We start from the raw sequence: 21,164 nt of genomic DNA, 5'->3' as shown, positions 1-21,164 counted from the left end.
TATGAAGGTTTAAGATAATTGTCTGTTGCTTTGCAGGGCTCTGTTTGCTTTTAATTAATAGAATAAAGATTGCTTTCAAACCAACACAACTCTTTTATTAAAAAACAACTGGAGGAGACAGACAAACAAAAAAACACATCAGTAGTGAGGAGGACGGGGGGGAAGAGAAGGTCCCAGGGGGAGGTGGGGTCCCAGGATGGTTAAAGATTTGTGTATGTCCAGGGATCATATCTAACCTTCTCCTTTGGAGGACAGTGCAGCGGGTACTGTACTTCTACAGGGTTAAACTGCAGAGGGATGGGTGTTGAGTGCAGTGAGTACTGGGAGTCCACAGTGAGGGACTGTGAGGGGGGAGAAGTGGAATACCGCGGGTATAGACTGGAGCCAGGAGGTTAATAAGAGTGTGTTGGCGGTGTCTGGGGGCCATATGGGAAAGAGTTTTGTGACAGTGGCGCAAGGGAGGGCAGGCGCAGAGCTGTTCGGTTTGAAGAAGTAGAATCGCCTGGAGTGTGTCCACTTAGCACTCCATAACGTTTAAGAACCAATCTGTGGCTTCATTCTCCTTTTGGTCCCTCTTCTCGCTGTCCCACCACTCCTTCAATTCCTGTTTTTCGGCCTCATGCAGAAAGTCCTCCTTAGTTCTTCATGGTCGCTTTCTAATTCTGCGCAGCCATTCAGCTGCCAATTACAAAGAGGGAGGCTGGGCTCCCAAGGTCATCTCTGTGAAGCCAAAACGCAACATTTTACAGAAGCAGTATTGTTTGCAATACACAGTACACTGCTTCAGTGATTTAAAACACAGCCACTATTCACATACCTGTCACTAACTGGCTGACCCCAGGCAAGCACATATGAGCCACAAGACCCCCAAAATGGTGAGTAGCCACAGGGGCAGGGTAAATAAGTCTTCCCGAACCCTGCTGTACACTGGGCATGTGGCTCTTGGGGAGAGCCAGCACTGTAAGTGGGGGGCCTCATAATCATTCCTGTCCCCACATTTTCCACAGGCTGTGTTCATTATGGAAGATATCTTTCTGCTGAAGGCGAGCAGGGAATTAAGGGAGGGTCTTCTCCAAGACTGCAGCTTCCGCCCTGGCCCTTATGTGGCTTGCCTGGGTGCAGCAATGATCCCCCCCAGTGAGGGCAGAGTGGCATGGGAAAGTTACCGTTAATGGGGCAAGAAACAAAGCAGCTCTGCCGAAGAACCTGCAGCAACGGATTGCCTAGTATCTCCACGAGAGTTTCCTGGAGATCTCTGAGGCATATTCCCGTGCAGTGAGGGAGTCAATCAACAGCCTGTTCTACCACTCAGACTAGGCATGTGGTGGTACGTGCATAATACAGACACAAGCCTGCTTTCTGCAACCCTCCTGCCCCCAACAACTTGCTTCAGCGATTCCCAAAATCAAATCCACTTACCAGGGGCCTCCTCTCCTGCTTGTGCTTTGCCAACATCCGACAGCTGTGACTGGCTAGCCTCCTCCAGGGTAGGAAAGAGCTCCTGGCTGCATACACCTCTGACCTCCGAGTCATCCTCTGAGTCCCCCTCCTGCTCCACATCCTCATCCAAGATTTCCTCCTCCTGGCTTGGTCCACTCACAACTGGCACGCGAGCCACTGAAGTATCCACAGTGGCCTTCGCAGTAGAAGTGGGGTAACCACCGAGTATCGTGTCTGGCTATTTGTAGAACCAGCAGCTCGTGGGCGCAGCACCTTGTGGTTGGTGTTCCACAACTCCTTCACTTTGACCCTGCACTGGGTCACGGGTCCCGGTCATGGACCCTTTCTGTCATGCATTGTGAAACCTGTCCGTAGGTATCATAATTCCTATGGCTAGAGCGCAGCTCGGACTGGACGGCTTTCTCTCCCCAAATGCTGATGAGGGCCAGCAGCTCGGCATTGCTCCAAGCAGGGGGTCGCCTGGTGTGTGGAGTAGGCATGGCCACCTGGAAAGATGCGCTGAGATCACTGCACGCATCACCGAGCAAACAGGAAGGGGACTTTCAAAATTCCAAAGGAATTTACGGGGTGGGCATGACGGTTGGTCACCTGAGGGCAGGGCAGTAGAGTTCAAACTGATGACCAGAGAGGCGAGACAGGCATTGTGGGACACCTCCTGGAGGCCAACTGAAGTGCTGTAATCGATCACGGTATCTACACGGGCACCGCAGCGCTGTACCCCCGGTGCAGAAAGCCGTATGCCTCTCATCGGGGTGGGTTTTTTTTTTTGTTTTTTTTTTTTACAGTGCGGCAACTGTGCAGTTTCTGTGCACTGTGTGGCTTGGCAGTGTGTACACCTCAGGAATTACTATGCAGAAAGCTGCTTTACTGCACAGAAGCTTGCCAGTGTAGACAGTGTATGCCCATTGATTTCAATGGGAGTTAGGTAGCTAACCTGCTTTGGTTCTTGTGACAATCCCAGCAGGCACCTGTTTGCATCTTCAGGTGGCTACGTACCTCTGAAAATCTGTCCCTTATTCCTTTATTACAAGTGGCATGATCTTATGTTTTTGGTGCTAAATCCCTCAGTGTTTGTAACCATCATTTGTTACAAAATGATAATATAACCCAGATGGGACAGAACCTCCCATAGAGTTCAAACACTGGGATAAACTTGTCTAATGGGGAGCATGTAATACATTGTCTTAGTATCTCCCTCAAATAGCTGCCTGAGTATTTCTAACCATTTGCTATTTACAGCTAAAGGAGTTCTGCCTTAGCTCAAGTGGCAGAGGTTAGACTTTGGAGCTCTAGATCTAGTCTTAGCTCTCCATGGGTGTGTTAAGCAATTTATATAATAGCGGTGTCTGCTGTCTATAGTGTATGTATTCATTACACTGACAGTTGAAGAAAATAAATACTGCTACTGCTTGGAATCACAAGAGGTGGCAAAATGCTCCCTGTAAGAAATATAGTTTAAAACACATGGGCAGCCACATTCTGCATCAGCTACAGTTTTCAAATGGTTTTAAGACATAGACAAAGATGTTTTGAGACGACAAAGGCAGGGATCATTGGGGTAAGGCGCATATCCAAAAGAAAAGACAGCAAACTTTCCAGCCAAGCTCAGATGAAGAAAAAAAAAAAAAAAGGTTCCTGCCTCTTGTTTCTTTGGACATCCAGAATGGCTGAGGAGCTCCTGGGTTGCCAACCTGAGTAAACTCCCTTAAATCCAGGTGATTGATGTAATCTCTACCATTTCTCCCCTTTGCACCTCACAAATCACCTCAGTCTCAGCTGAGTTAGGTTTCCTCCATTTAACAAGCCCAGTCACAGACAGCTGCTGGGTACTGAGTCAAAATTATAAACTCCTTGGGCTAGTGGCATCATTTTCTATTTGTCTGTAGACATGTTTATAGTACAATAGAAATAAATAACTGCACCAGCTGATGCTGGTGAAACAGAGATGTTCAGGCAGGTGTTAGCTGCATAGCAGAGGCACCACAGCTCACAAAGCCTCGATATCTCCCCAAGGGCTCTGTGACAATTTTTGAGATACCCAAGACCTTGTTTCAGAGTACCAGCCATGTTAGTCTGTATCCGCAAAAAGAAAAGGAGTACTTGTGGCACCTTAGAGACTAACAAATTTATTTGAGTATAAGCTTTCGTGAGCTACACCTCACTTCATCAGATTCATGTCTTGAGTCACCTTGTTGCCTCCCTGCTTCCAGCCAGAGGGAGACTTATTTGTGCTTAACTGGCTCCTAGGCACCTCCAGTGTGTGAGCCACCCAAACAATCTTCCCTGGGACATACCAGCCCTTACTGTGCCTTGCAGATTAACAAATAGGTACATCCCAGTCCCTGAGTCCCTTTGAAGGGATCCCCTGTAGCATCCAGTTTGTTATCCACTGAACACTCACAGACTTCCCAGATCTGCTATCCCAAGGAAACAGTGTACACTCCACCTTGTATGATTGTACTCAGGGTCAACACCAAGCTTAACAGCACAGCAGTGAGTTATATGTATTGTGAAAAACACTCATAAGTTTATCAAATATCAATATTTAAGAGATAGTGAGTAAGGCTAATGGAAATAACAGGTTATAAATAAAACAAAGTTATATCACTTTATAATTTAACAGGCTAACCTCCAGTCTAAGTCAATTTCATCTCGCCTCAAATGTCCTCTGCTGTGTTTTCAACCAAGTCTGGTTGGGATTTCATTTTCATGAATGTAAACATGCTGTCTATTTATGTCCTAGGTGCAGGATCAAAGGGTATCTTCCTTGCCTCCTTCTTACATCCCCCAACGTTCATTGTTTGTCCCCAGAGTCAGAATGACACCTCCCACCGTGTGGCTTATTCTCCAGTGCCCTGCCTCCTGCTGACTTCACATCCCTCCCCTGACTTCATATGTAAATAGGCCCTCCATTGTACTAGCACATGTACATGCTGAATAAGAATGAGACCCGACTGAACCAGCCATGAGAAAGCCCTAGGAGCAGGTAAGGAATCACCCAGTCTATTCTCTGGGAGCTCTCAGAAAGGAAAGAATAGAGTCACTCAAGAGCAACTTGGTCTTGAGATCTATGAAGGGATGTGGTGGATTCTCCACCACCTTATGCCTTTAAACCAGGATTAAATGTCATTCTAAAAAGGTATGCTCTTGTACAATCAGAAATTATGGGCTTGAGGCAGAAGAAATTATATGACCTGTATTATGCAAGAGGCCTAGACCTTCTGGCCTTAAAATCTTTGAATTTAAACATTTCACCAAGGATATTTGTTCTTCACTCCTAGGAGATCACTTGTCACTGAAACCAGCATACAGCCTGCAACCATGGTCAAAAAAGAATGAGGAGACTCCAGGGTGTCACCAAAGCTATCTCCAGGAAAGGAAGACTGAAGGCTGGGTGATAATTAGTAAGTCCATTACAAGAACTTTTTTCTTGAACAAGAGCCAAACACCCATTTATTTAAGAAATGCTCAGTCCTTGCATTTCCATAGAAAGGCATTGACAGCCTCCTCTGATAACATACACAGTACCTCCTGGCAGAACTTCACCTGCTTAGAGGGGTGAAAGTCCAGTTTACATGTCATTACCCAAAGCTCCCTCAGCATATCCAGAAGCAAATCAAGCGTCTCTAAAAAGATGAAGAAAAGTTGTTCTCTCTTGCCACAGAGGACAGGACAAGAGGCAATGGGTTCAAACTACAGCATGGCAGATTTAGATTAAATCTCAGGAAAAAACTTCCTAACTGTAGGAACAGTAGGAAAATGGAACAGACTGCCTAGGGAGGTTGTGGAAGCTCCTTCACTGGAGGCTTTCAAAAGGAGGCTGGATAGCCATCTGTCTTGGATGGTTTAGACCCAATAAATCCTACAGCTTGGCAGGTGGTTAGACTGGATGATCCCTGCAATCACTTCTAACCCTATGGTTCTATGATTCTAATTAAAATTCAAGTGGCGGCTGTGACAGAATGGGGAATATCTGAATCAAACTATGAACTGCATTTTGTATTGTAAGCTCAATTTTGTATTACAACCTCCTTTCTGTGTCATATGCTGACTAGACCACAATTCATTGTAATCAACCAAACTTGTAATCTCACCAAAAAAAGATAAGTTAGTTTCACAGGATCTATTTTCTATAAACTATGTTGATTGGCAATAATTATATTACTCTCCTTTAATTCTTTATTAATTGAGTCTCATATCAGTCACCCCATTATCTTGCTCAGCTAAAGAAGCTAGAAATAAGGTGTACATTTTTAACAATGAGAGCAATCAATCATTAGAACAATTTACCAAGGATTGTAGTAGATTCTATATCACTGACAATTTTTAAATCACGATTGGATGTTTTTCCTAAAAGATCTGCTCTAGGAATTATTTTTGGGAAGTTCTTTGGCCTGTGCTATATAAGAGGTCAGACTAGATGATCACAATGGTTCTTTTTTGGCCTTGGAAGCTATTTCTTGGCCCAGACCCAGTTGGCTTATATTCAGGTGGGTCCCAATGATTGGGGTCCACTTGCCACAGACTGATCTCTCTCCAGTGCTGTAGCGGACCAAACTGTGACAGACAACGAAGAGTAATGATGAAGTTTCAGAGAAAACAATTCTGGGAGTGGAGATGGAGTTCTAGAATGCTATACTTTATTACCACCACCATCGTGCCTAGGAACCCAAGCCTTAGGGTTCTAGAATCTGAACTGTGGGGGGGGAAAACAAGCACCTGTGTTCAAATGTAAAGATCAGCTTTGGGGAATGGTTTGTTTGGTTACAATCTACATTTGAGTCTATTTTAATGAGTTGTTAATGCTTGGTAGGGTTGTGATTGTTTTATACATCTTTTATAGGCAGGATTACAGTTTTGAAAAAAATTGGTCTGGGCTTTCATTATTGTTATTTATTAAGTGCCAGCAGCACTCTTGGCATAGATGAGCTGGATCACATGCATAGTTTAAGTATATGAACATTGCATCATTCTTGTTCATATAGCTATTAACTAGTTGTGCATCATCTGACATATACAGGCAATTGTCATTCCATCTCTTACTTCCAGCACCCCTTGCAATTCCAGTTTTGGGACTACATACAGCTCCTGCCAATATACCATGACTGAAACATGCAGCACCCCCCTATATTCAAGCCTTGGCCTCTTACTCAGCTCTGCTAGTGCTACTGTCATGATCTGGAGCCCCTTTATACTTCCAGTTTGGGGGTTCATCTGAGCTCTAACAGTGCACTTCAGTCTTGATTAGCAGCCCCCACTGCTGTTCAAGTCCTGATGTACATACATACACTCAATACTGCTGATCCACTTCAGTCGTGACCCGCAACACTCCCAGCTATTTCAATTGCACCCACCAGTTGTGCTACATGAAAAGAATAAGGTATGTTAGTACATTTTTCTCCAGCTCTGCCATTGCCACTCAATTCTGCAATACTTGTTATAACCCATTGAGCTCCTCCAGAGCAGCCAGAAGACTGGAAGAAAGCTAACGTGCCAATATATAAAACAAGTAAATGGATGTCCTGGGTAACTATAGGCTTGTCAGCCTGATACTGATCCCAGGCAAAACAAAAAAAACTGATATAGGACTGGATTAATGAAGAATTAAAGGAGGGTAATATACTTAATGCCAGTCAACATGGGATTTATGAAAAACAAATCTTGACTAACTTCTTACTTGTTTTTGATGAGATTACAAGTTTGGTTGATAAGGGTAACAGTGTTGATGTACAGGTTTCAGAGTGGTAGCCGTGTTAGTCTGTATCAGCAAAAAGAACAAGGAGTACTTGTGGCACCTTAGAGACTAACTTGACTTGGTATTGCTTGACATTTTAATTAAAAAACTAAAATGATACAAAATTAACATGGCACACATTAAATAGATTAAAAATTGTCTAACTGATAGGTCTCAAAATGTAATTGTAAATGGGGAATCATCATCAAGTGGGTGTGTTTCTAGTGGGGTCCCACAGGGATTAGTTCTTATCCCTGTGCTAGTCAACATGTTTGTCAATGACCTGGAAGAAAAAAGTTTGCAGGTGACACAATGGGTAAGTGGTAAAAAATAAAGAGGACAGATCATTGATATGGAGCAATCTGGTTCGATTAGTAAACTGGGCATAAGAAACTACGCATTTTAATATAGCCAAATGCAAAGTTATACATGTAGGAAGAAAGAACATAGTCCAAACCTACAGAATGGGGGACCCTGTCCTGGGAAACAGTGACTCTGAAAAAGATTTGGAGGTTATGGTGAATAACCAGCTGCAATGCTAGGACCAAAAGGATTAATGTCATCCTTGTACAGGTAAGCAAGAGAATCTTGAGTAGTCGTACGGAGGATATTGTATTTGGCACTGATGTGATTGCTACTCAAATACTGTGTCTTGTTCTGGTGTCCACAGTTCAAGAACAATGTTGATAAATTGGAGAGGGTTCAGAGAAGAGCCATGAGAATGATTAAAAGTTTGGAAATCACACCTCATAGTGATAAACAAAGAGAAGGTTAAGGGATGACTTGATCACAGTTTATAAGTACCTGCATTGGGAGCAAAATTATGTTAACGGGCTGTTCAGTCTAGCAGAGAAGGTACAACAAGGTCCAATGGTTGGAAGCTGAAGGTAAACAAATTCAGACCAGAAATAATGTGTACATTTTTAACAGTGAGGTAATTAACAATTGGAACAGCATAACAAGGGTTGTAGTGAATTTTCATCACTGGCAATTTTAAAATCAAGATTGGCTGTTTTTCTAAGGCATATGCTCTAGTTCAGTCCTGTGTTACACAGGAGGTCTGACTAAATGATCTCAGTAGTCCATTCTGGTTTTATAAATCAACAAATCTATTAATCTTAATCTGAATTGCAGTTCTCCCAGATATCATCCTCAAACCTAGAGATTTTCATCACCATAACTTGATGCTAATGCTCAGCTCCCCCTGCTATTCCAATCCTGGGCTCCTACCCGCCATTCCACCAAGAAACCTCAGTTCTGACCTGCTATTTTAGTCCTACACTCTCCACCCAACTCTGCTAATAACTCAGTCCTCCTGACCCACTCAGTACCTCTTGTTCTTCTAGACTTGGCCCTCAGAAAGCTTAACCAATGCACACAACCTGCTATAGCAATCATGGCTCCCTCCAGCTCTGCCAATGCCCTCAGTACTGACATGTAGCACTCTCACAATTCCAGCCCTTGAGCAGAATGGTGTGAATTTATTCATACATTTGTAATGTGCATAAACAGGAACCAAAGACTTAAGTCACTTACATCAGCATTTGAAATAAAGTTTTCAGAGGATAAAATGGTGTGGATGACCCTAGAATTAACCCAGCTTCTCATTGACCTGGATGGAACTGGGCCTCAGGACAGGGCAGTGCTCGCTTGCAGCACTCAGATGAAAAGTATTAAATATTGCTTTCCCATCAGATCTGATGTAGTTCAGCCTGACAGCCTCTGCCCAGCACCTCTATCACTGTACTGTATAACACATACCCAGTGGGTCTGAGTGCCACTCAGCCACCACCATCCAGAGGAGGGCTAGGATTCCATCTGCATTATTCCCTAGCCAGTCTTGATGGGAGGACACTCCTCTTCCTTCAGTAGTCAAAGGCAGGGTTTCTCCACTGCGGTGCAGATGAATACCTCTTCCTCTGACAGCCCTGGGGAGTGAGAGACCAGGGAGCACAAGGGACCCCAGTTTTCCTACTAGACATTGACGCTTAGGAGTCTAACACACAACACTGCAGGGGACTGACCCCTCAGGCCCCACAACACTGCAAGGCACGGACCCCTCGGGCCCCACAACATACAGCACTGCAGGGGATTGATCCCTCAGGCCCCATAATACATAGCACTGCAGGACACTGACCCCTGCAGCACCCATAACACTAGGCAATGTAGGCCACTGACCTCTAAAGGTGCCCACAACACACAGTAGTTCAAATGACTGACTCAAAGGCACCTGTATAACCCTCTAAGGTATCCATAACAAAGGACTATGCAGGGCAGTTGCCCCCTAGGACACCCATTATGCAGGATAGGGAAGGGCACTAACTCCTTAGGATGAGTATAACAGGGCAGGGCAGGACACTGACCTCTATGGCAGTCTGTAGCTCTCCCAGGGGAGCAAGAGCTCAGTTTGGGGGCTGGCAGCCACCCACCCCTAGAGGCTCTGGTCCAACCTCCCAGGCATTCCCTTCCTATCCTCCTCCAACTTCAGTAGTGCCAGTTCACAGCACATTGGGAAGTACCATTTTCCTCTCCCTCACTGTGAGAGAATGTGGCCTGATCCTGAGGGGATATGCTTCTGGGGTCACTGGCCCAGGCAAACCCCCACCAAGTTCTTCCTTGGGGGAATAAGGAAAGGGGGCTGGAGTTAAATGGGTGATTTAACCCTTGTATGCAGGAGGGAGCAATTGTCCTAAAAAACAATCCTCTCCCCTCCTAGGAAGAGCTTGGGCAGTGCTCTCCTTCAGGGGGATTTGGGTAGAGGGAAGAACTGGAGGAACAATTCGGGAAGAACTGGTGTTTGGAGGCAGCAAGTTTGAAGATTTCCTGTGGCTCCCATGCATGACCTTGTAAAATGTTATCCAGCTAACCAGGAGAGAAGAGAACCAGAGATTGCTTCCTGCAGGGCTGTTCTGCTGGATATCTGGGGGCCCAGGTAGGAGGAGGCAGAGAAATGGAAGAAGACTAGAGGAGTCGTGCAGGTGTCATACTCACCAGAGTCTGCTGGTATTGAAATGCCTTTTTCGGAGGGGTGTCCCCAGTCATATCCAGAATGAAAAAATACTGTGAAGAGAAAGGTATGCGGGGAGGCCCTTCTGCCTCCCCGCTGCAGGATTACAGAATGGGAAAGAACAGAGGAGGGAGTCGGAGTGCTCCAGCTAAGAGTCGAGAGAACCTGAGAGTGAAGGGGGGGGGGGGGGAGAATGTAACCAGAGACCCCCTACTCTGTCCATACTCTGACACAGCAGCCGCTTCTCTGCTCTAATATCTGTCCCTACTGCACTGGGACAGCTCAGTAAATTAAAAGGTGATAAGATTTCTGTCTCCCTGCTCAGGCGGTGTTGTTTCTCCATCCAAGGCCAGAGATTGGGAGGGGTGGATGGCAGGTTCTTGGGGCAGAATGGGGCTTGGTGGCACTTGGAGGCTGGTGAAGAGGAAGATTAAAATTGGAGGGGTTGGAAGTTAAGAATCACCCAAACTACACATAGGGGAAACTCTCTTGAGTCATCTAGGCCCAGATGCTTGAAGCTATTTATGCACTTAACTCCCAATGATATAAATGGAAGTTAGGCACCTATATACCTGTGAGGATCTGAACCCTCGTCTATGGGGCCTGTGCAGGATTATTCCCTACAGCAGTTCCTAGTCATACAATATCAGGGTTGGAAGGGACCTCAGGAGGTCATCTAGTCCAACCCCCTGCTCAAAGCAAGACCAATCCTCAACTAAATCAGCCCAGCCAGGGTTTTGTCAAGCCTGACCCTAAAAACCTCAAAGGAAGGAGATTCCACCACCTCCCTAGGTAACGCATTCTAGTGCTTCACCACCCTCCTAGTTAAAAAGTTTTTCCTAATATCCAACCTAAACCTCCCCCACTGCAACTTGAGACCATTACTCCTCGTTCTGTCATCTGCCACCACTGAGAACAGTCTAGATCCATCGTCTTTGGAACCCCCTTTCAGGTAGTTGAAAGCAGCTATCAAATCCCCCCTTATTCTTCTCTTCCACAGACTAAACAATCCCAGTTCCCTCAGCCTTTCCTCATAAGTCATGTGTTCCAGTCCCCTAATCATTTTTGTTGCCCTCCGCTGGACGTTTTCCAATTTTTTCACATCCTTCTTGTAGTGTGGGGCCCAAAACTGGACACAGTACTCCAAATGAGGCCTCACCAATGTCGAATAGAGGGGAACAATCACATCCCTCAATCTGCTGGCAATGCCCCTACTTATACATCCCAAAATGCCACTGGCCTTCTTGGCAACAAGGGCACACTGTTGACTCATACCCAGCTTCTCATCCACTGTAACCCCTAGGTCCTTTTCTGAAAAACTGCTGCCTAGCCATTCAGTCCCTAGTCTGTACCCGTTGAGCCCGACAATCTAGCCAGCTTTCTATCCACCTTATAGTCCATTCATCCAGCCCATACTACTTTAACTTACTGACAAGAATACTATAGTACAGCTTTGTGCATTTTAAATGTCCCAGATGACAAGACTTCTACAGCAACCCATGGGAGAGTATTCTACATTCAAATCTCACTGCGCACATAGATGCCCTCACATTCAATGTAGGTTTTTGTTTGGTTGGGTTTTTTTGTTTTTTAAATTATGTCCTATTACTCCTGGTTCTATCCCTCCACCCCCCCACACACCCCCTGCCGCATTTGTTCTCCCACCTTGATGTTTACACTCTTGTAGCCAGTAATCATTCCACACTATCACCTCCACACCCATCATTTAGTCAACCTAGGTTTACTACAGCTCTTGTATTTCTCATTTCCTTCTCTCTTCTGAAAACCAATTCTTTCATGATGTCCACAAGAATAAACTTTTATAACTCATTGTAGATAAACTAATTTAATGAAACCATCCGGAAATGTAAATTCCTTACTAGGCAACTTTACTATTGTCACCCACGTGCCTTCCCCTCTGCCATGTCTGTTAGGAGCCCCATGCTTGTTTCATGTCAAATTTAGATTGCAGACTCCACTGGGTCCCTTGTTTTGTTGAGGCACCTCCCACAGTTTTGGGTGCACAGAAATAATAATGAATAGTCATATCCTCCAGCTCCCCAATCAGTTTTGTAGTTCTGAAAACCCTGCACTTTGGTAAGTAGGAGCCCAGAATGGAATGTATGCTCTAGATCTGCTCTCACCCCTGCTATCTTTTGAAAAATTATCTCCCTGCTATGTGATTTGATAGCTCTTCACGTATGGCCCCAAACCACAGAGGCCTTTTTGTCCTACCATTTCCCATTTTGAAGATGTCTAATCAAGTTGCTGTTCCCTATCACACCAAATGCTCCACAGGCTCAGTGCTTCCCAGGTTTCTCCCTACTGTTAAATAATTGTATTATTGCCTGGACTGAATTTTTCCAAGTTAAAACATTTTTATCCTGCTTATTTTTCTAATCTCTATGGGTAGCTAATTATTTCCATTTCCTCTGTGCTGATTGTAACTCCTTCCACTTTAGCCTCATCTGTGAATATCATTAACATACTGCTGGTCTTCTCTTCCAGATTATTACCAAAGATCATAAATAAGAATAGAGACCCACCCCTAGATACTTTCCTAGTGCAGCATGTCCTTTGTTCTTCTGCCAGATTTCAACCCAAGCAAATGTTGCTATCCAAGCTGAATTTAATTCATTTTCCAAATTAAGATCAGAGTTTCTGGGAGAAACAGAAGAAAATGGTAAATATTTTCCTTAACAGTAGCCCCCATTATCCCATTCACTACATGTTGTGCTGCAATGGAGAAGTAAGCATGCAATATATACTTTGACCCCTGGGCAGAGGATAATGAACTGCATACATTGCAGTGTCCCCCTAAAGTCCTGTGCATTCAGGCACCAGCAGTAGTTTGTGAAAAAGTGCAGCTCGAGGTTGCTTTAAAGGACAGGCAGCAGCACAGATGGACAACGGAACATGTACAGATGGACAGAAACTACCCAGGAACAAGACAACACTGACAGTACACAACAGAGAGGAGATAGCAGCAGCACACAAGATGATCGGCTGAGTAGCAAAGGTGACCAATGAACCCTACTGCTTGTGCCTGGTGAAATCCAGAAGCCTGATACTACAGCAGCAGCAGCAGCTATGTATGCTGGGGGTTCTGCTCCCATTTTTTTCCTTTACTTGAAGAAATGTGTTCTGTAGGGATGAGCTCAGACTATGTACCATAGGACAGACGAGATAATCCACTGTATGGGTGATGTGTTGCTGATAGCACTGCTACTCAGTTTTCTTCTCTGACTCCATGCTGGCCTGGGGAATTGTTAGTAATGTGGTCAAAAATCCTCCTCAGGTCCTGCAGATAAATGCCTCAGTTATAGCAACACATTGCAGCCTGGATGAGTGCTTGCTTCTCTATGATTTTGTTTTTTTAAATAAGTGGTTTGGAAAGCTCATTAACTAATTCCTCCTACACTCCATAAAACATAGTCCATCACTAGTATTTAGTACAGACTCAGTGTTTCCCCCTTTTTTTCTTCTGCCATCAGTAACTATTTTTACAAAAGCTCCCTTTCTTCCCAATCACCAGAATCTCTATTAATCCTTATAGAGATGGAAAAAAGTTTAGTATCGTCACAATTTTCATGTCTTTATTAAGTTAAACTCCAAATTCACTCACTAACAATTACTTTCACTCTACAATTCTTTTCAACTGATAGATTTATAAAAGGCTTATTTATAGGAACCCCTTTGGCTAGCATTAACTTTTTCTTGTGTGTCTTCTCCTCCCTGAAAGCTTTAACTGATTCTTTTAGGGTTGTTTTTGTTTGTAAATCAAATCTTAACAGTTGCTTATTAAGGCACTTTGAAAAAGCAACAGGAACAGCCAGAGGAATAGAGCAATGGGTGCTTACGGCTGCATCTTCTACAATTCTCCAGTTACTTTCTACACTGCTGGATTTTAATAATTCTTCCTTTCATTGTACTGTACTTCACTCACAGATTTCTTCGCAAATTCTGGAAAATGAGGCAGGGAAGTACAATGAGGGGCACAGACAACAGAGGAGACAGTGATGGGTGTTTTTGTGGGAGATGGGAGGAAATGGCTCCTTGACTTATCTACAGTTCGTTTATAAACTCTTTAGGGCTTAGTCACAGAAATGACTCTCTATAGAAGACTGTATTCTCTTTCACTAGTAATGAGACTGGGTTTTATCCCCTTCAGCCTTCTATGCCTGCAGCCACCATGTGGCTTCCCATTGGTACTGCACTTTTGCACTCATATGTGGGTTGCAAAAACACTAAAAGTAAGAGACAGGGAGATGTCATTCAGGGGAACCTTTATGATGCCCGTTTCTGTGAAATTGGATGGAGTAGGTGGCCACAGGGGAAGAGATTATTAAAAAACCCTCTGCTATATTCTTTCCTCAGTGTGGCTAATTCTTATAAACAGACTCACAGCTTTAATGGCAGGTGCTCTGAACAAACCCTCACCCTTGTGGGAGATTTTCCAGGACCCGATTCCATTCGCAACCTACCAGGCACACACACACTCAGGCTGATCACTGCTGTAAGGAAGTCTGCCTCATACCACAGCCCAACTATTTCTCAGTTGGCCCCTCTCCCTACACCAGAATGCCTGGGCAATAGCACAAGAACACAACCCCCCAAGCAGAGTCCCTGGTCACTGCTGCACAAAAGCTCATTCAAAATTCTCTCTATACACAAAGTTCCATTATGGGGGTTTAAAAAAAAAAAAGGTGCAGTGTTCTAGACAGGAAACAAGGCACAGATATAACCAAACATGAACTCTGTATTTTGGCATCCAGAGGCAGTACATACAGGCATATAAAAAAGTATATATGAAAGTGGCAGTGACATTGAGACCTGGTGTAGCTCTACTGGAGTTCCCTTCACCAAACAGAGAGGAGATGCCGCACTGATATGCATTCATTGCACAACACTGCATTACTGCCGAGGAAGGAGCACTCAGAGAAAAACTTCTCATCTAGAGAGGAAATACCCCCTGAGTTGCTATCTTGAGCTCCAGGGTAAGGTGCCAGCTGGCAGACATGGTCACTGGTATTCTGCTCCTCAGTTGCTGTATGTAGGACGTATAACCGTGCAGCACACCTTTTAACTGGAAGAATATGACCTTCATATCTGCTGGGCAGGGCAAGAAGGAAGCAGACACCTAGCCTTCTGGCCTTCCTCCGGAAATATAAAAAAACCCTACAATTTTTTTTAAAATAAGAAAGATCCTGGCAGAAGGAGACACACAGAGTAATCCAAGTGAGAGAGCTGCTAACACACTGCCATGGAGTAGGGAAAAAGTAGGCTCAGTAATTCAGACCTTAATCCAGCACTCCTGGGCTTTGGCTGCCATGAAACACACAAGAGGACAACAAAGGGAGGGTGCAGAATGACCCTCTATCTCCCTGATCACACCCCAGGGCAGGTCCTGAAGTGGGAGACAATTACAGTACTGGAAAAGAGAATGCATCGGTAGATTCCAACAGATGGAGTGTCCTACTCCATCTCTTCTCTCTGACTGGACCTGTGTGGTGGCACTGAACAGTGGACAAGCAAAGATCTCTATCTGCCCATAGTTGGGGGGAGCAAAAGTTATGGGGGGCGGGGGGGGAGTGAAGCTGAATTCTGCAAACTCCCCCCCCCCCCTTTTTTTAAAGAAACTTTAAAAGGAAAGAAAATCACTGTGATGAAGAAACAGTGACAGGCTCTTGGCAAGGAAAAAGATTTATACATTTCCTAAACAAAGAAGACAAGGAATCCACAAGCCTGGTACAGTATATAGACTCATAAGAAGCCTGCTGAAGTATTTAAATGGTCAGAAAACCACAGCAACTAGATGTGGATGTTACAAAAACTGTGCACTAACTCACATTTGGAACTCATGAGGGAAACAAGCCTGGAGTTCCCAGATTCAAAATATTTCCAAGACAGAATTAGACTTCTAAAATAAAAACATACCTTTGCTTTCAGAGCTAGATCTCAAAAGCTGGTCTTTTCCAGCTAATCTGAAATTCTCCTATGGCTACAGAAAACACAGGCAAAATATCACGACTTTAAAAAAAAACCACATAAAACAAAAACACAAAAACCAAACCAAAGCAGATGAGTGTGTCAAACTTGGGTATATACTGGAAAATGAAGAGAAAACCTTCACCATGGACTGTCAGTGGTGAGAGATTCTGTTTTACTGGGAGGAAGGTCTCTCCTGACTTCAGGGAGGGGCATCCCTTCCTGTCCTTCACAGTTGTAGACCCTGCTGCTTGGGAAACCAGGCAGAGAATTTTTTAAAAAGTCATAACAAGTTAAGCAGTATTAAAAAAAAAATTATTTTAGAAATAAGAGACCCCCTAAGGTTATTTCTACCAGTTTAGGTTAAAACTTCCCCAAGGCACAAATTTTTTGCCCTTGGAGGGTATACTGTTAAATCACTTGGTGGTCGCAAAGAATCAGGGAAAGGACCACTTGGAGTTCCACATTCAGAGTGGGGAGGGAACCCTGACAGAAACAGACCCAAGTTTTCCAAAATTTAAAAAGGAAAGGCTGATTCTGATTTCACATTCCTGGCTACCAATGCCCACAGGTCTCCTTTCATTCAAAAGGTGCTGCCACCACTGCCCTGATTCCCCCACTGATTCCCCCTGGCCCAGCAGCTAAAAGTGAGACAATCCAGTGAAACATTAAGATTTTAAACCTTGAACTGAGTTGGGGGTCACCAACAGTTGCGAGATTCTCCAAGACAGAGAGGAGTTAGCGAGAGTCACGCAAGCAGGAAGAACACCCAATCTTGAAGGGACACTTCCTGTTGTGGGCTGCACTGTCAGATGTCCAGACTGACAGCAGTAAAGGTGTGGCTGTCCACATTAAAGCTTTGTCAGAACATCCGTCAGAGCAAGAACTGCAGGGTTAGTTCCTAGGAACATAGCCAGGGAACAGATAAAGGTCTTGGCAGAGTGTGCTACAGTACTCTGACATCTCCTTACATCGGTGGAACTCTGTGCCAGGGGCATAGCCTTCTCGCTGCTTGATCAGTCTATTCACCTGAAAGAGGAAAGAAACAGGAGTGGTTTGAGAAACAAAACAAACAGAGCTAAGGAAAACTTCATTCCTGGGGTATAAGTGAAACAAGCCCCAACAAACAGATCAGCCAGTTAAGTTACTCCAGTCCAAAGCTCTCAGGTAGAGGCATCACAGAGAATTAGTTCTAGGGAACTGTCAGTTCCTCCTAGCAGGAGGCTCTATAGATAATGGTGTAGGAGCAATGGATGTAGGAGGCTCTGCCATGGCCATTCACAGCAGGAGGTACCACAGAGCAGTTTTTCCTCCAACTTATTTGATTGCAGCCCCCCTTCTGTGTGTTTGTAATTGTTTATGCCCCCCCACACCACCACCACAGAAGTATATACCGCTGCCCAGCTCTGAAGGCAGAGTGGAAAACGGCAGCTTCTGGCCAGGCATTGCCACCCTCCACTGCTGCTGGCGATGTCTTCAGAGCTGGGTGCCTGGCCAGCAGCCTCTGCTCTCCTAAAGCTTCTCATGTCCCCTCAGAATACATTCTGCAGTTTGAGACCCCCCAGTTTGAGAACCTCTGCTGTAGAGTGTGGGGCAGGAGCGCTCTTCTGTGGGCAGCTCAGGCCTAACAACTTGAAGCATAAGACACTGCAAGAACCAGGCAAATGTAGGAGAGGGGTGTCTCAGCTTACCTTCACCAACATGTCAGCCACATGCATGTTTTGAGAATCCTCAGCAAACACAGAGGTGAGAGCCTCAATATACCAGGATCCACGCTTGGTATTTCTCATGGCAGCTGTGCCTGAAAACATAAAAAGTGCATCAGCCCACGGTGAAAAAAAAGAGAGAGACAAACACAGGGAGATCCAGAGAAGGAAGTCTCTAGGGGACACACACAGGGGAACTGCTGAAGCTCAGAGGAGGGCTACCACCTTTAACACCCTCAAAGACAGGGAGACAGATACCTCCCTGGGACCCTCCCTGATACCTTTCAGACAGGCATAGCCACAGATCATATCAGAACGTGTGGGCAAACGCAGCCTGGGATTCTCCTCTTTGTTGGCATCACTCTCCTCGCAGCCTGGAGAGTCAGATCGCTCTTTCCCATCCCTCTGATCCACTCCCCGGTCTGTCTCATCTGAGGGGTTAGGGAAAAAAACAGCAACAGGGAAACAAGTTACTCCCAAACCTGTTGTGCAGTCTCCTCATATTCCCCCAGTCACTGAGCCCTATCTGCTTGCATAGTGCTGGCTTCCTTTGTCCAGGACCCAATGCCACAGCTGTTAGCACAAGAATCTTCTCTACAACTCCTGCATTTCTGTATCTGTGTCTTCTCAAATTTCAACAGAAAAATCTCTTTTCCCTTGCCTATAACATTTAAACTCCTCTTTCCTTCTACATTTGGTCTTCTGTGATTACTGGCAGCAATAGTAACTCTGTTAATATTGTGCTGACTAAGCCCACACTACTATTGTAGTTAATTTAGTATCACTGCTGCAGTATCATTAGCTCTTATTCAATGTCTATATATTACAGTAGCATAGCTCTATAATCACCGAGAATTTGGGTGTGTTGGGAAGTTGCAGCACTCTCTTTAAACCCTGGACACAACTCCAAATCCCAAATCTTCCCCTCAATCCCAGGATAGCAGGATGCGTCTGCTAAAATAGCAGTTCACAATGTCAACAGTTCCAATAGAACCCATTTAAACCTATTAGTTTTCTCGATCCGTAGATGAAGTCAGGAATCCCTGCACTGGTTGCACTTTTGGACAGATTCTCTATAGAGCCATGAAGACTAGAAACACTATTTAAAAGTTAGAGCCTTGATACTGCATGAATGGCTGGGGATACCAAAAAGTGCTAGCATTCAGCTCGCTGCAATGAACTGACTCAGTCTGACCAGACCAGGGATGATCTGAGTTCTGCATTTCCCTCTACCCCCTACACATCTAAAGGGGACCTGCAAAGAAAAAATAGTGGTTCTTTTTTTAGTTCTTTATAACATATGAAGACTGAAGGGATTTTGGTTCTCTTTTTAATGTTTTTTCCCCTCCTGCATGTTTTCTACCTTAGACATTTCAAGGATATAAAGCCTTGTGTCTTCAGTGCTTTTTGATAAGTGCTCTTTGGAACACTCAGTTCTGAACTACAAGTTCTCTCAGTCCTTAAATGAAAAGGCCTGAAGGGGAGCATGGGAACAGAGATTGCCATAGTGAATCAAACTCAAGATCCATTTCATAGAATCATAGGCTTTAAGGTCAGAAGGGACCATTATGATCCTCTAGTCCAGAGGTGGGCAAACTATGGCCCATGGGCCACATCCAGCCTATGGGACCCTCCTGCCCAGCCCCTGAGCTCCTGGCCTGGGAGGCTAGCCCCCGTCCCGTCCCCTCCTTCCCCGCAGCCTCAGCTCACTGCACCACTGGCGCAATGCTCTGGACAGCAGGGCTGTGAGCTCCTGGGGCAGCAAAGCTGCAGAGCCCGGCCTGACCCGGTGCTCTGCGGTGGCGTGGCTGCCTCCAGCCAGGCAGTGTCGCTGCCTGTCCTAGTGCTCTGGGTGGGACGGCTGTAGCACCGCCAGCCACCAGTGCTCCAGGCAGCACGGTAAGGGAGTGGCGGGGAGGGGGGGGGTGTGTTGAATAGAGGGCAGGGGAGTTTGGGGTGGTGGTCAGTGGGCAGGGGTGTGGATTGGGGTTGGGGCAGTCCAAGAGCGGGGAACAGGGGGGTTGAATGAGGCGGCGGGGGGGCAGTCAGGGGCAGGGGTTCCAGGGGCGGTCAGGGGACAGGGAGAAGGGGTGGTTGTATGCAGCAGGGGTCCCGGGGGGCAGTCAGGAATAAGAGGAGGGGTTGGATGGGGGGCAGGGGGGAGTCAGCGGTGGGGGGGGGGGGATGGGGGAGGGGTCCCGGGGGGCCGTCAGGGGGCAAGAAGCAGGAGGGATCAGATAGGGGGCCGGGTCACGCCTGGCTGTTTGGGGGAGAAACAGCCTTCCCTAACTGGCCCTCCATACAATTTCGGAAACCCAATGTGGCCCTCAGGCCAAAAAGTTTGCCCGCTCCTGGTCTAATCTGACCTCCTGCACAACGCAGGCCACAGAATCTCACCCACCCACTCCTGTAACAAACCTGTAACTTATGTCTGAGCTACTGAAGTCCTCAAATCGTGGTTTAAAGACTTCAAGGTGCAGAGAATCCTCCAGCAAGTGATCTGTGCCCCATGCTGCAGAGGAAGGCGAAAAACCTCCAGGGCCTCTGCCAATCTGCCCTGGAGGAAAATTCCTTCCCGACCCCAAATATGGCGATCAGCTAAACCCTGAGCATGTGGGCAAGACTCGCCAGCCAGACACCCAGGAAAGAATTCTCTGTAGTAACTCAGATCCCACCCCATCTAGCATCCCATCACAGGCCATTGGGCATATCTACCACTAATAGTTGAAGATCAATTAATTGCCAAAATTAGGCTATCCCATCATATCATCCCCTCCAGAAACTTATCAAGCTTAGTCTTGAAACCAGATACGTCTTTTGCCCCCACTGCTTCCCTTGGAATGCTGTTCCAGAACTTCATTCTTCTGATGGTTAGAAACCTTCATCTAAATTTCAAGTCTACATTTAGTCCAATGTCCTGTCTCTGACAGTAGCCAACTCCAGCTACTTCAAAAAGGAAGGTGTAAGAACATCACAGTAGGCTGATAGGAGATAAAGTCCCCCCTACATTAGGTCTCGTGCAGGTCTTTAACTTGCTTAAGTATGCTTAATATCCCTTCCAGAATTTGTTAGCATTAGTTGAGAACTCTGAACATTTTTATGGATAATCATGAAATGGTAGAGTTCATGATTCTAAGGAATGGTAGGAGGAAAAACAGCACAATAAAGACAATGGATTTCAAGAAGGCAGACTGTAGCAAACTCAGGGAGCTGGTAGGTAAAATCCCATGGGAAGCAAGTCTAAGGGGAAAAAGAATTGAAGACAGTT

The 21,164-nt window shown here is 45.5% G+C and overlaps 1 protein-coding gene across 2 annotated transcripts in view; it reads right to left on the bottom strand.

Annotated features, from left to right (window-relative positions):
- Nucleotides 1–213: 213 nt before the first annotated feature.
- CASP2 (caspase 2) overlaps nucleotides 214–21,164 on the bottom strand; it is a 40,956-nt gene continuing 20,005 nt past the window's right edge. The window contains exons 9-13 of one of the 2 annotated variants that reach the window (XM_074934590.1): nucleotides 18,178–18,327; nucleotides 17,882–17,991; nucleotides 17,162–17,219; nucleotides 1,420–1,946; nucleotides 214–720 (exon numbers count right to left, since the gene is read on the bottom strand). In XM_074934590.1, the coding sequence (XP_074790691.1) occupies nucleotides 1,834–1,946; nucleotides 17,162–17,219; nucleotides 17,882–17,991; nucleotides 18,178–18,327 (431 nt within the window). In that variant the 3' untranslated portion in view covers nucleotides 214–720; nucleotides 1,420–1,833. The remainder of the gene's footprint in view (nucleotides 721–1,419; nucleotides 1,947–17,161; nucleotides 17,220–17,881; nucleotides 17,992–18,177; nucleotides 18,328–21,164) is intronic. The other variant, XM_074934599.1, reaches the window with a different exon arrangement.

Source organism: Natator depressus, chromosome 1, assembly GCF_965152275.1.
Source record: "Natator depressus isolate rNatDep1 chromosome 1, rNatDep2.hap1, whole genome shotgun sequence".
NCBI lineage: Eukaryota > Metazoa > Chordata > Testudines > Cheloniidae > Natator > Natator depressus.
Note: the sequence above shows the minus strand (reverse complement) of the source record. Positions and strands in the feature narration are given on the sequence as shown.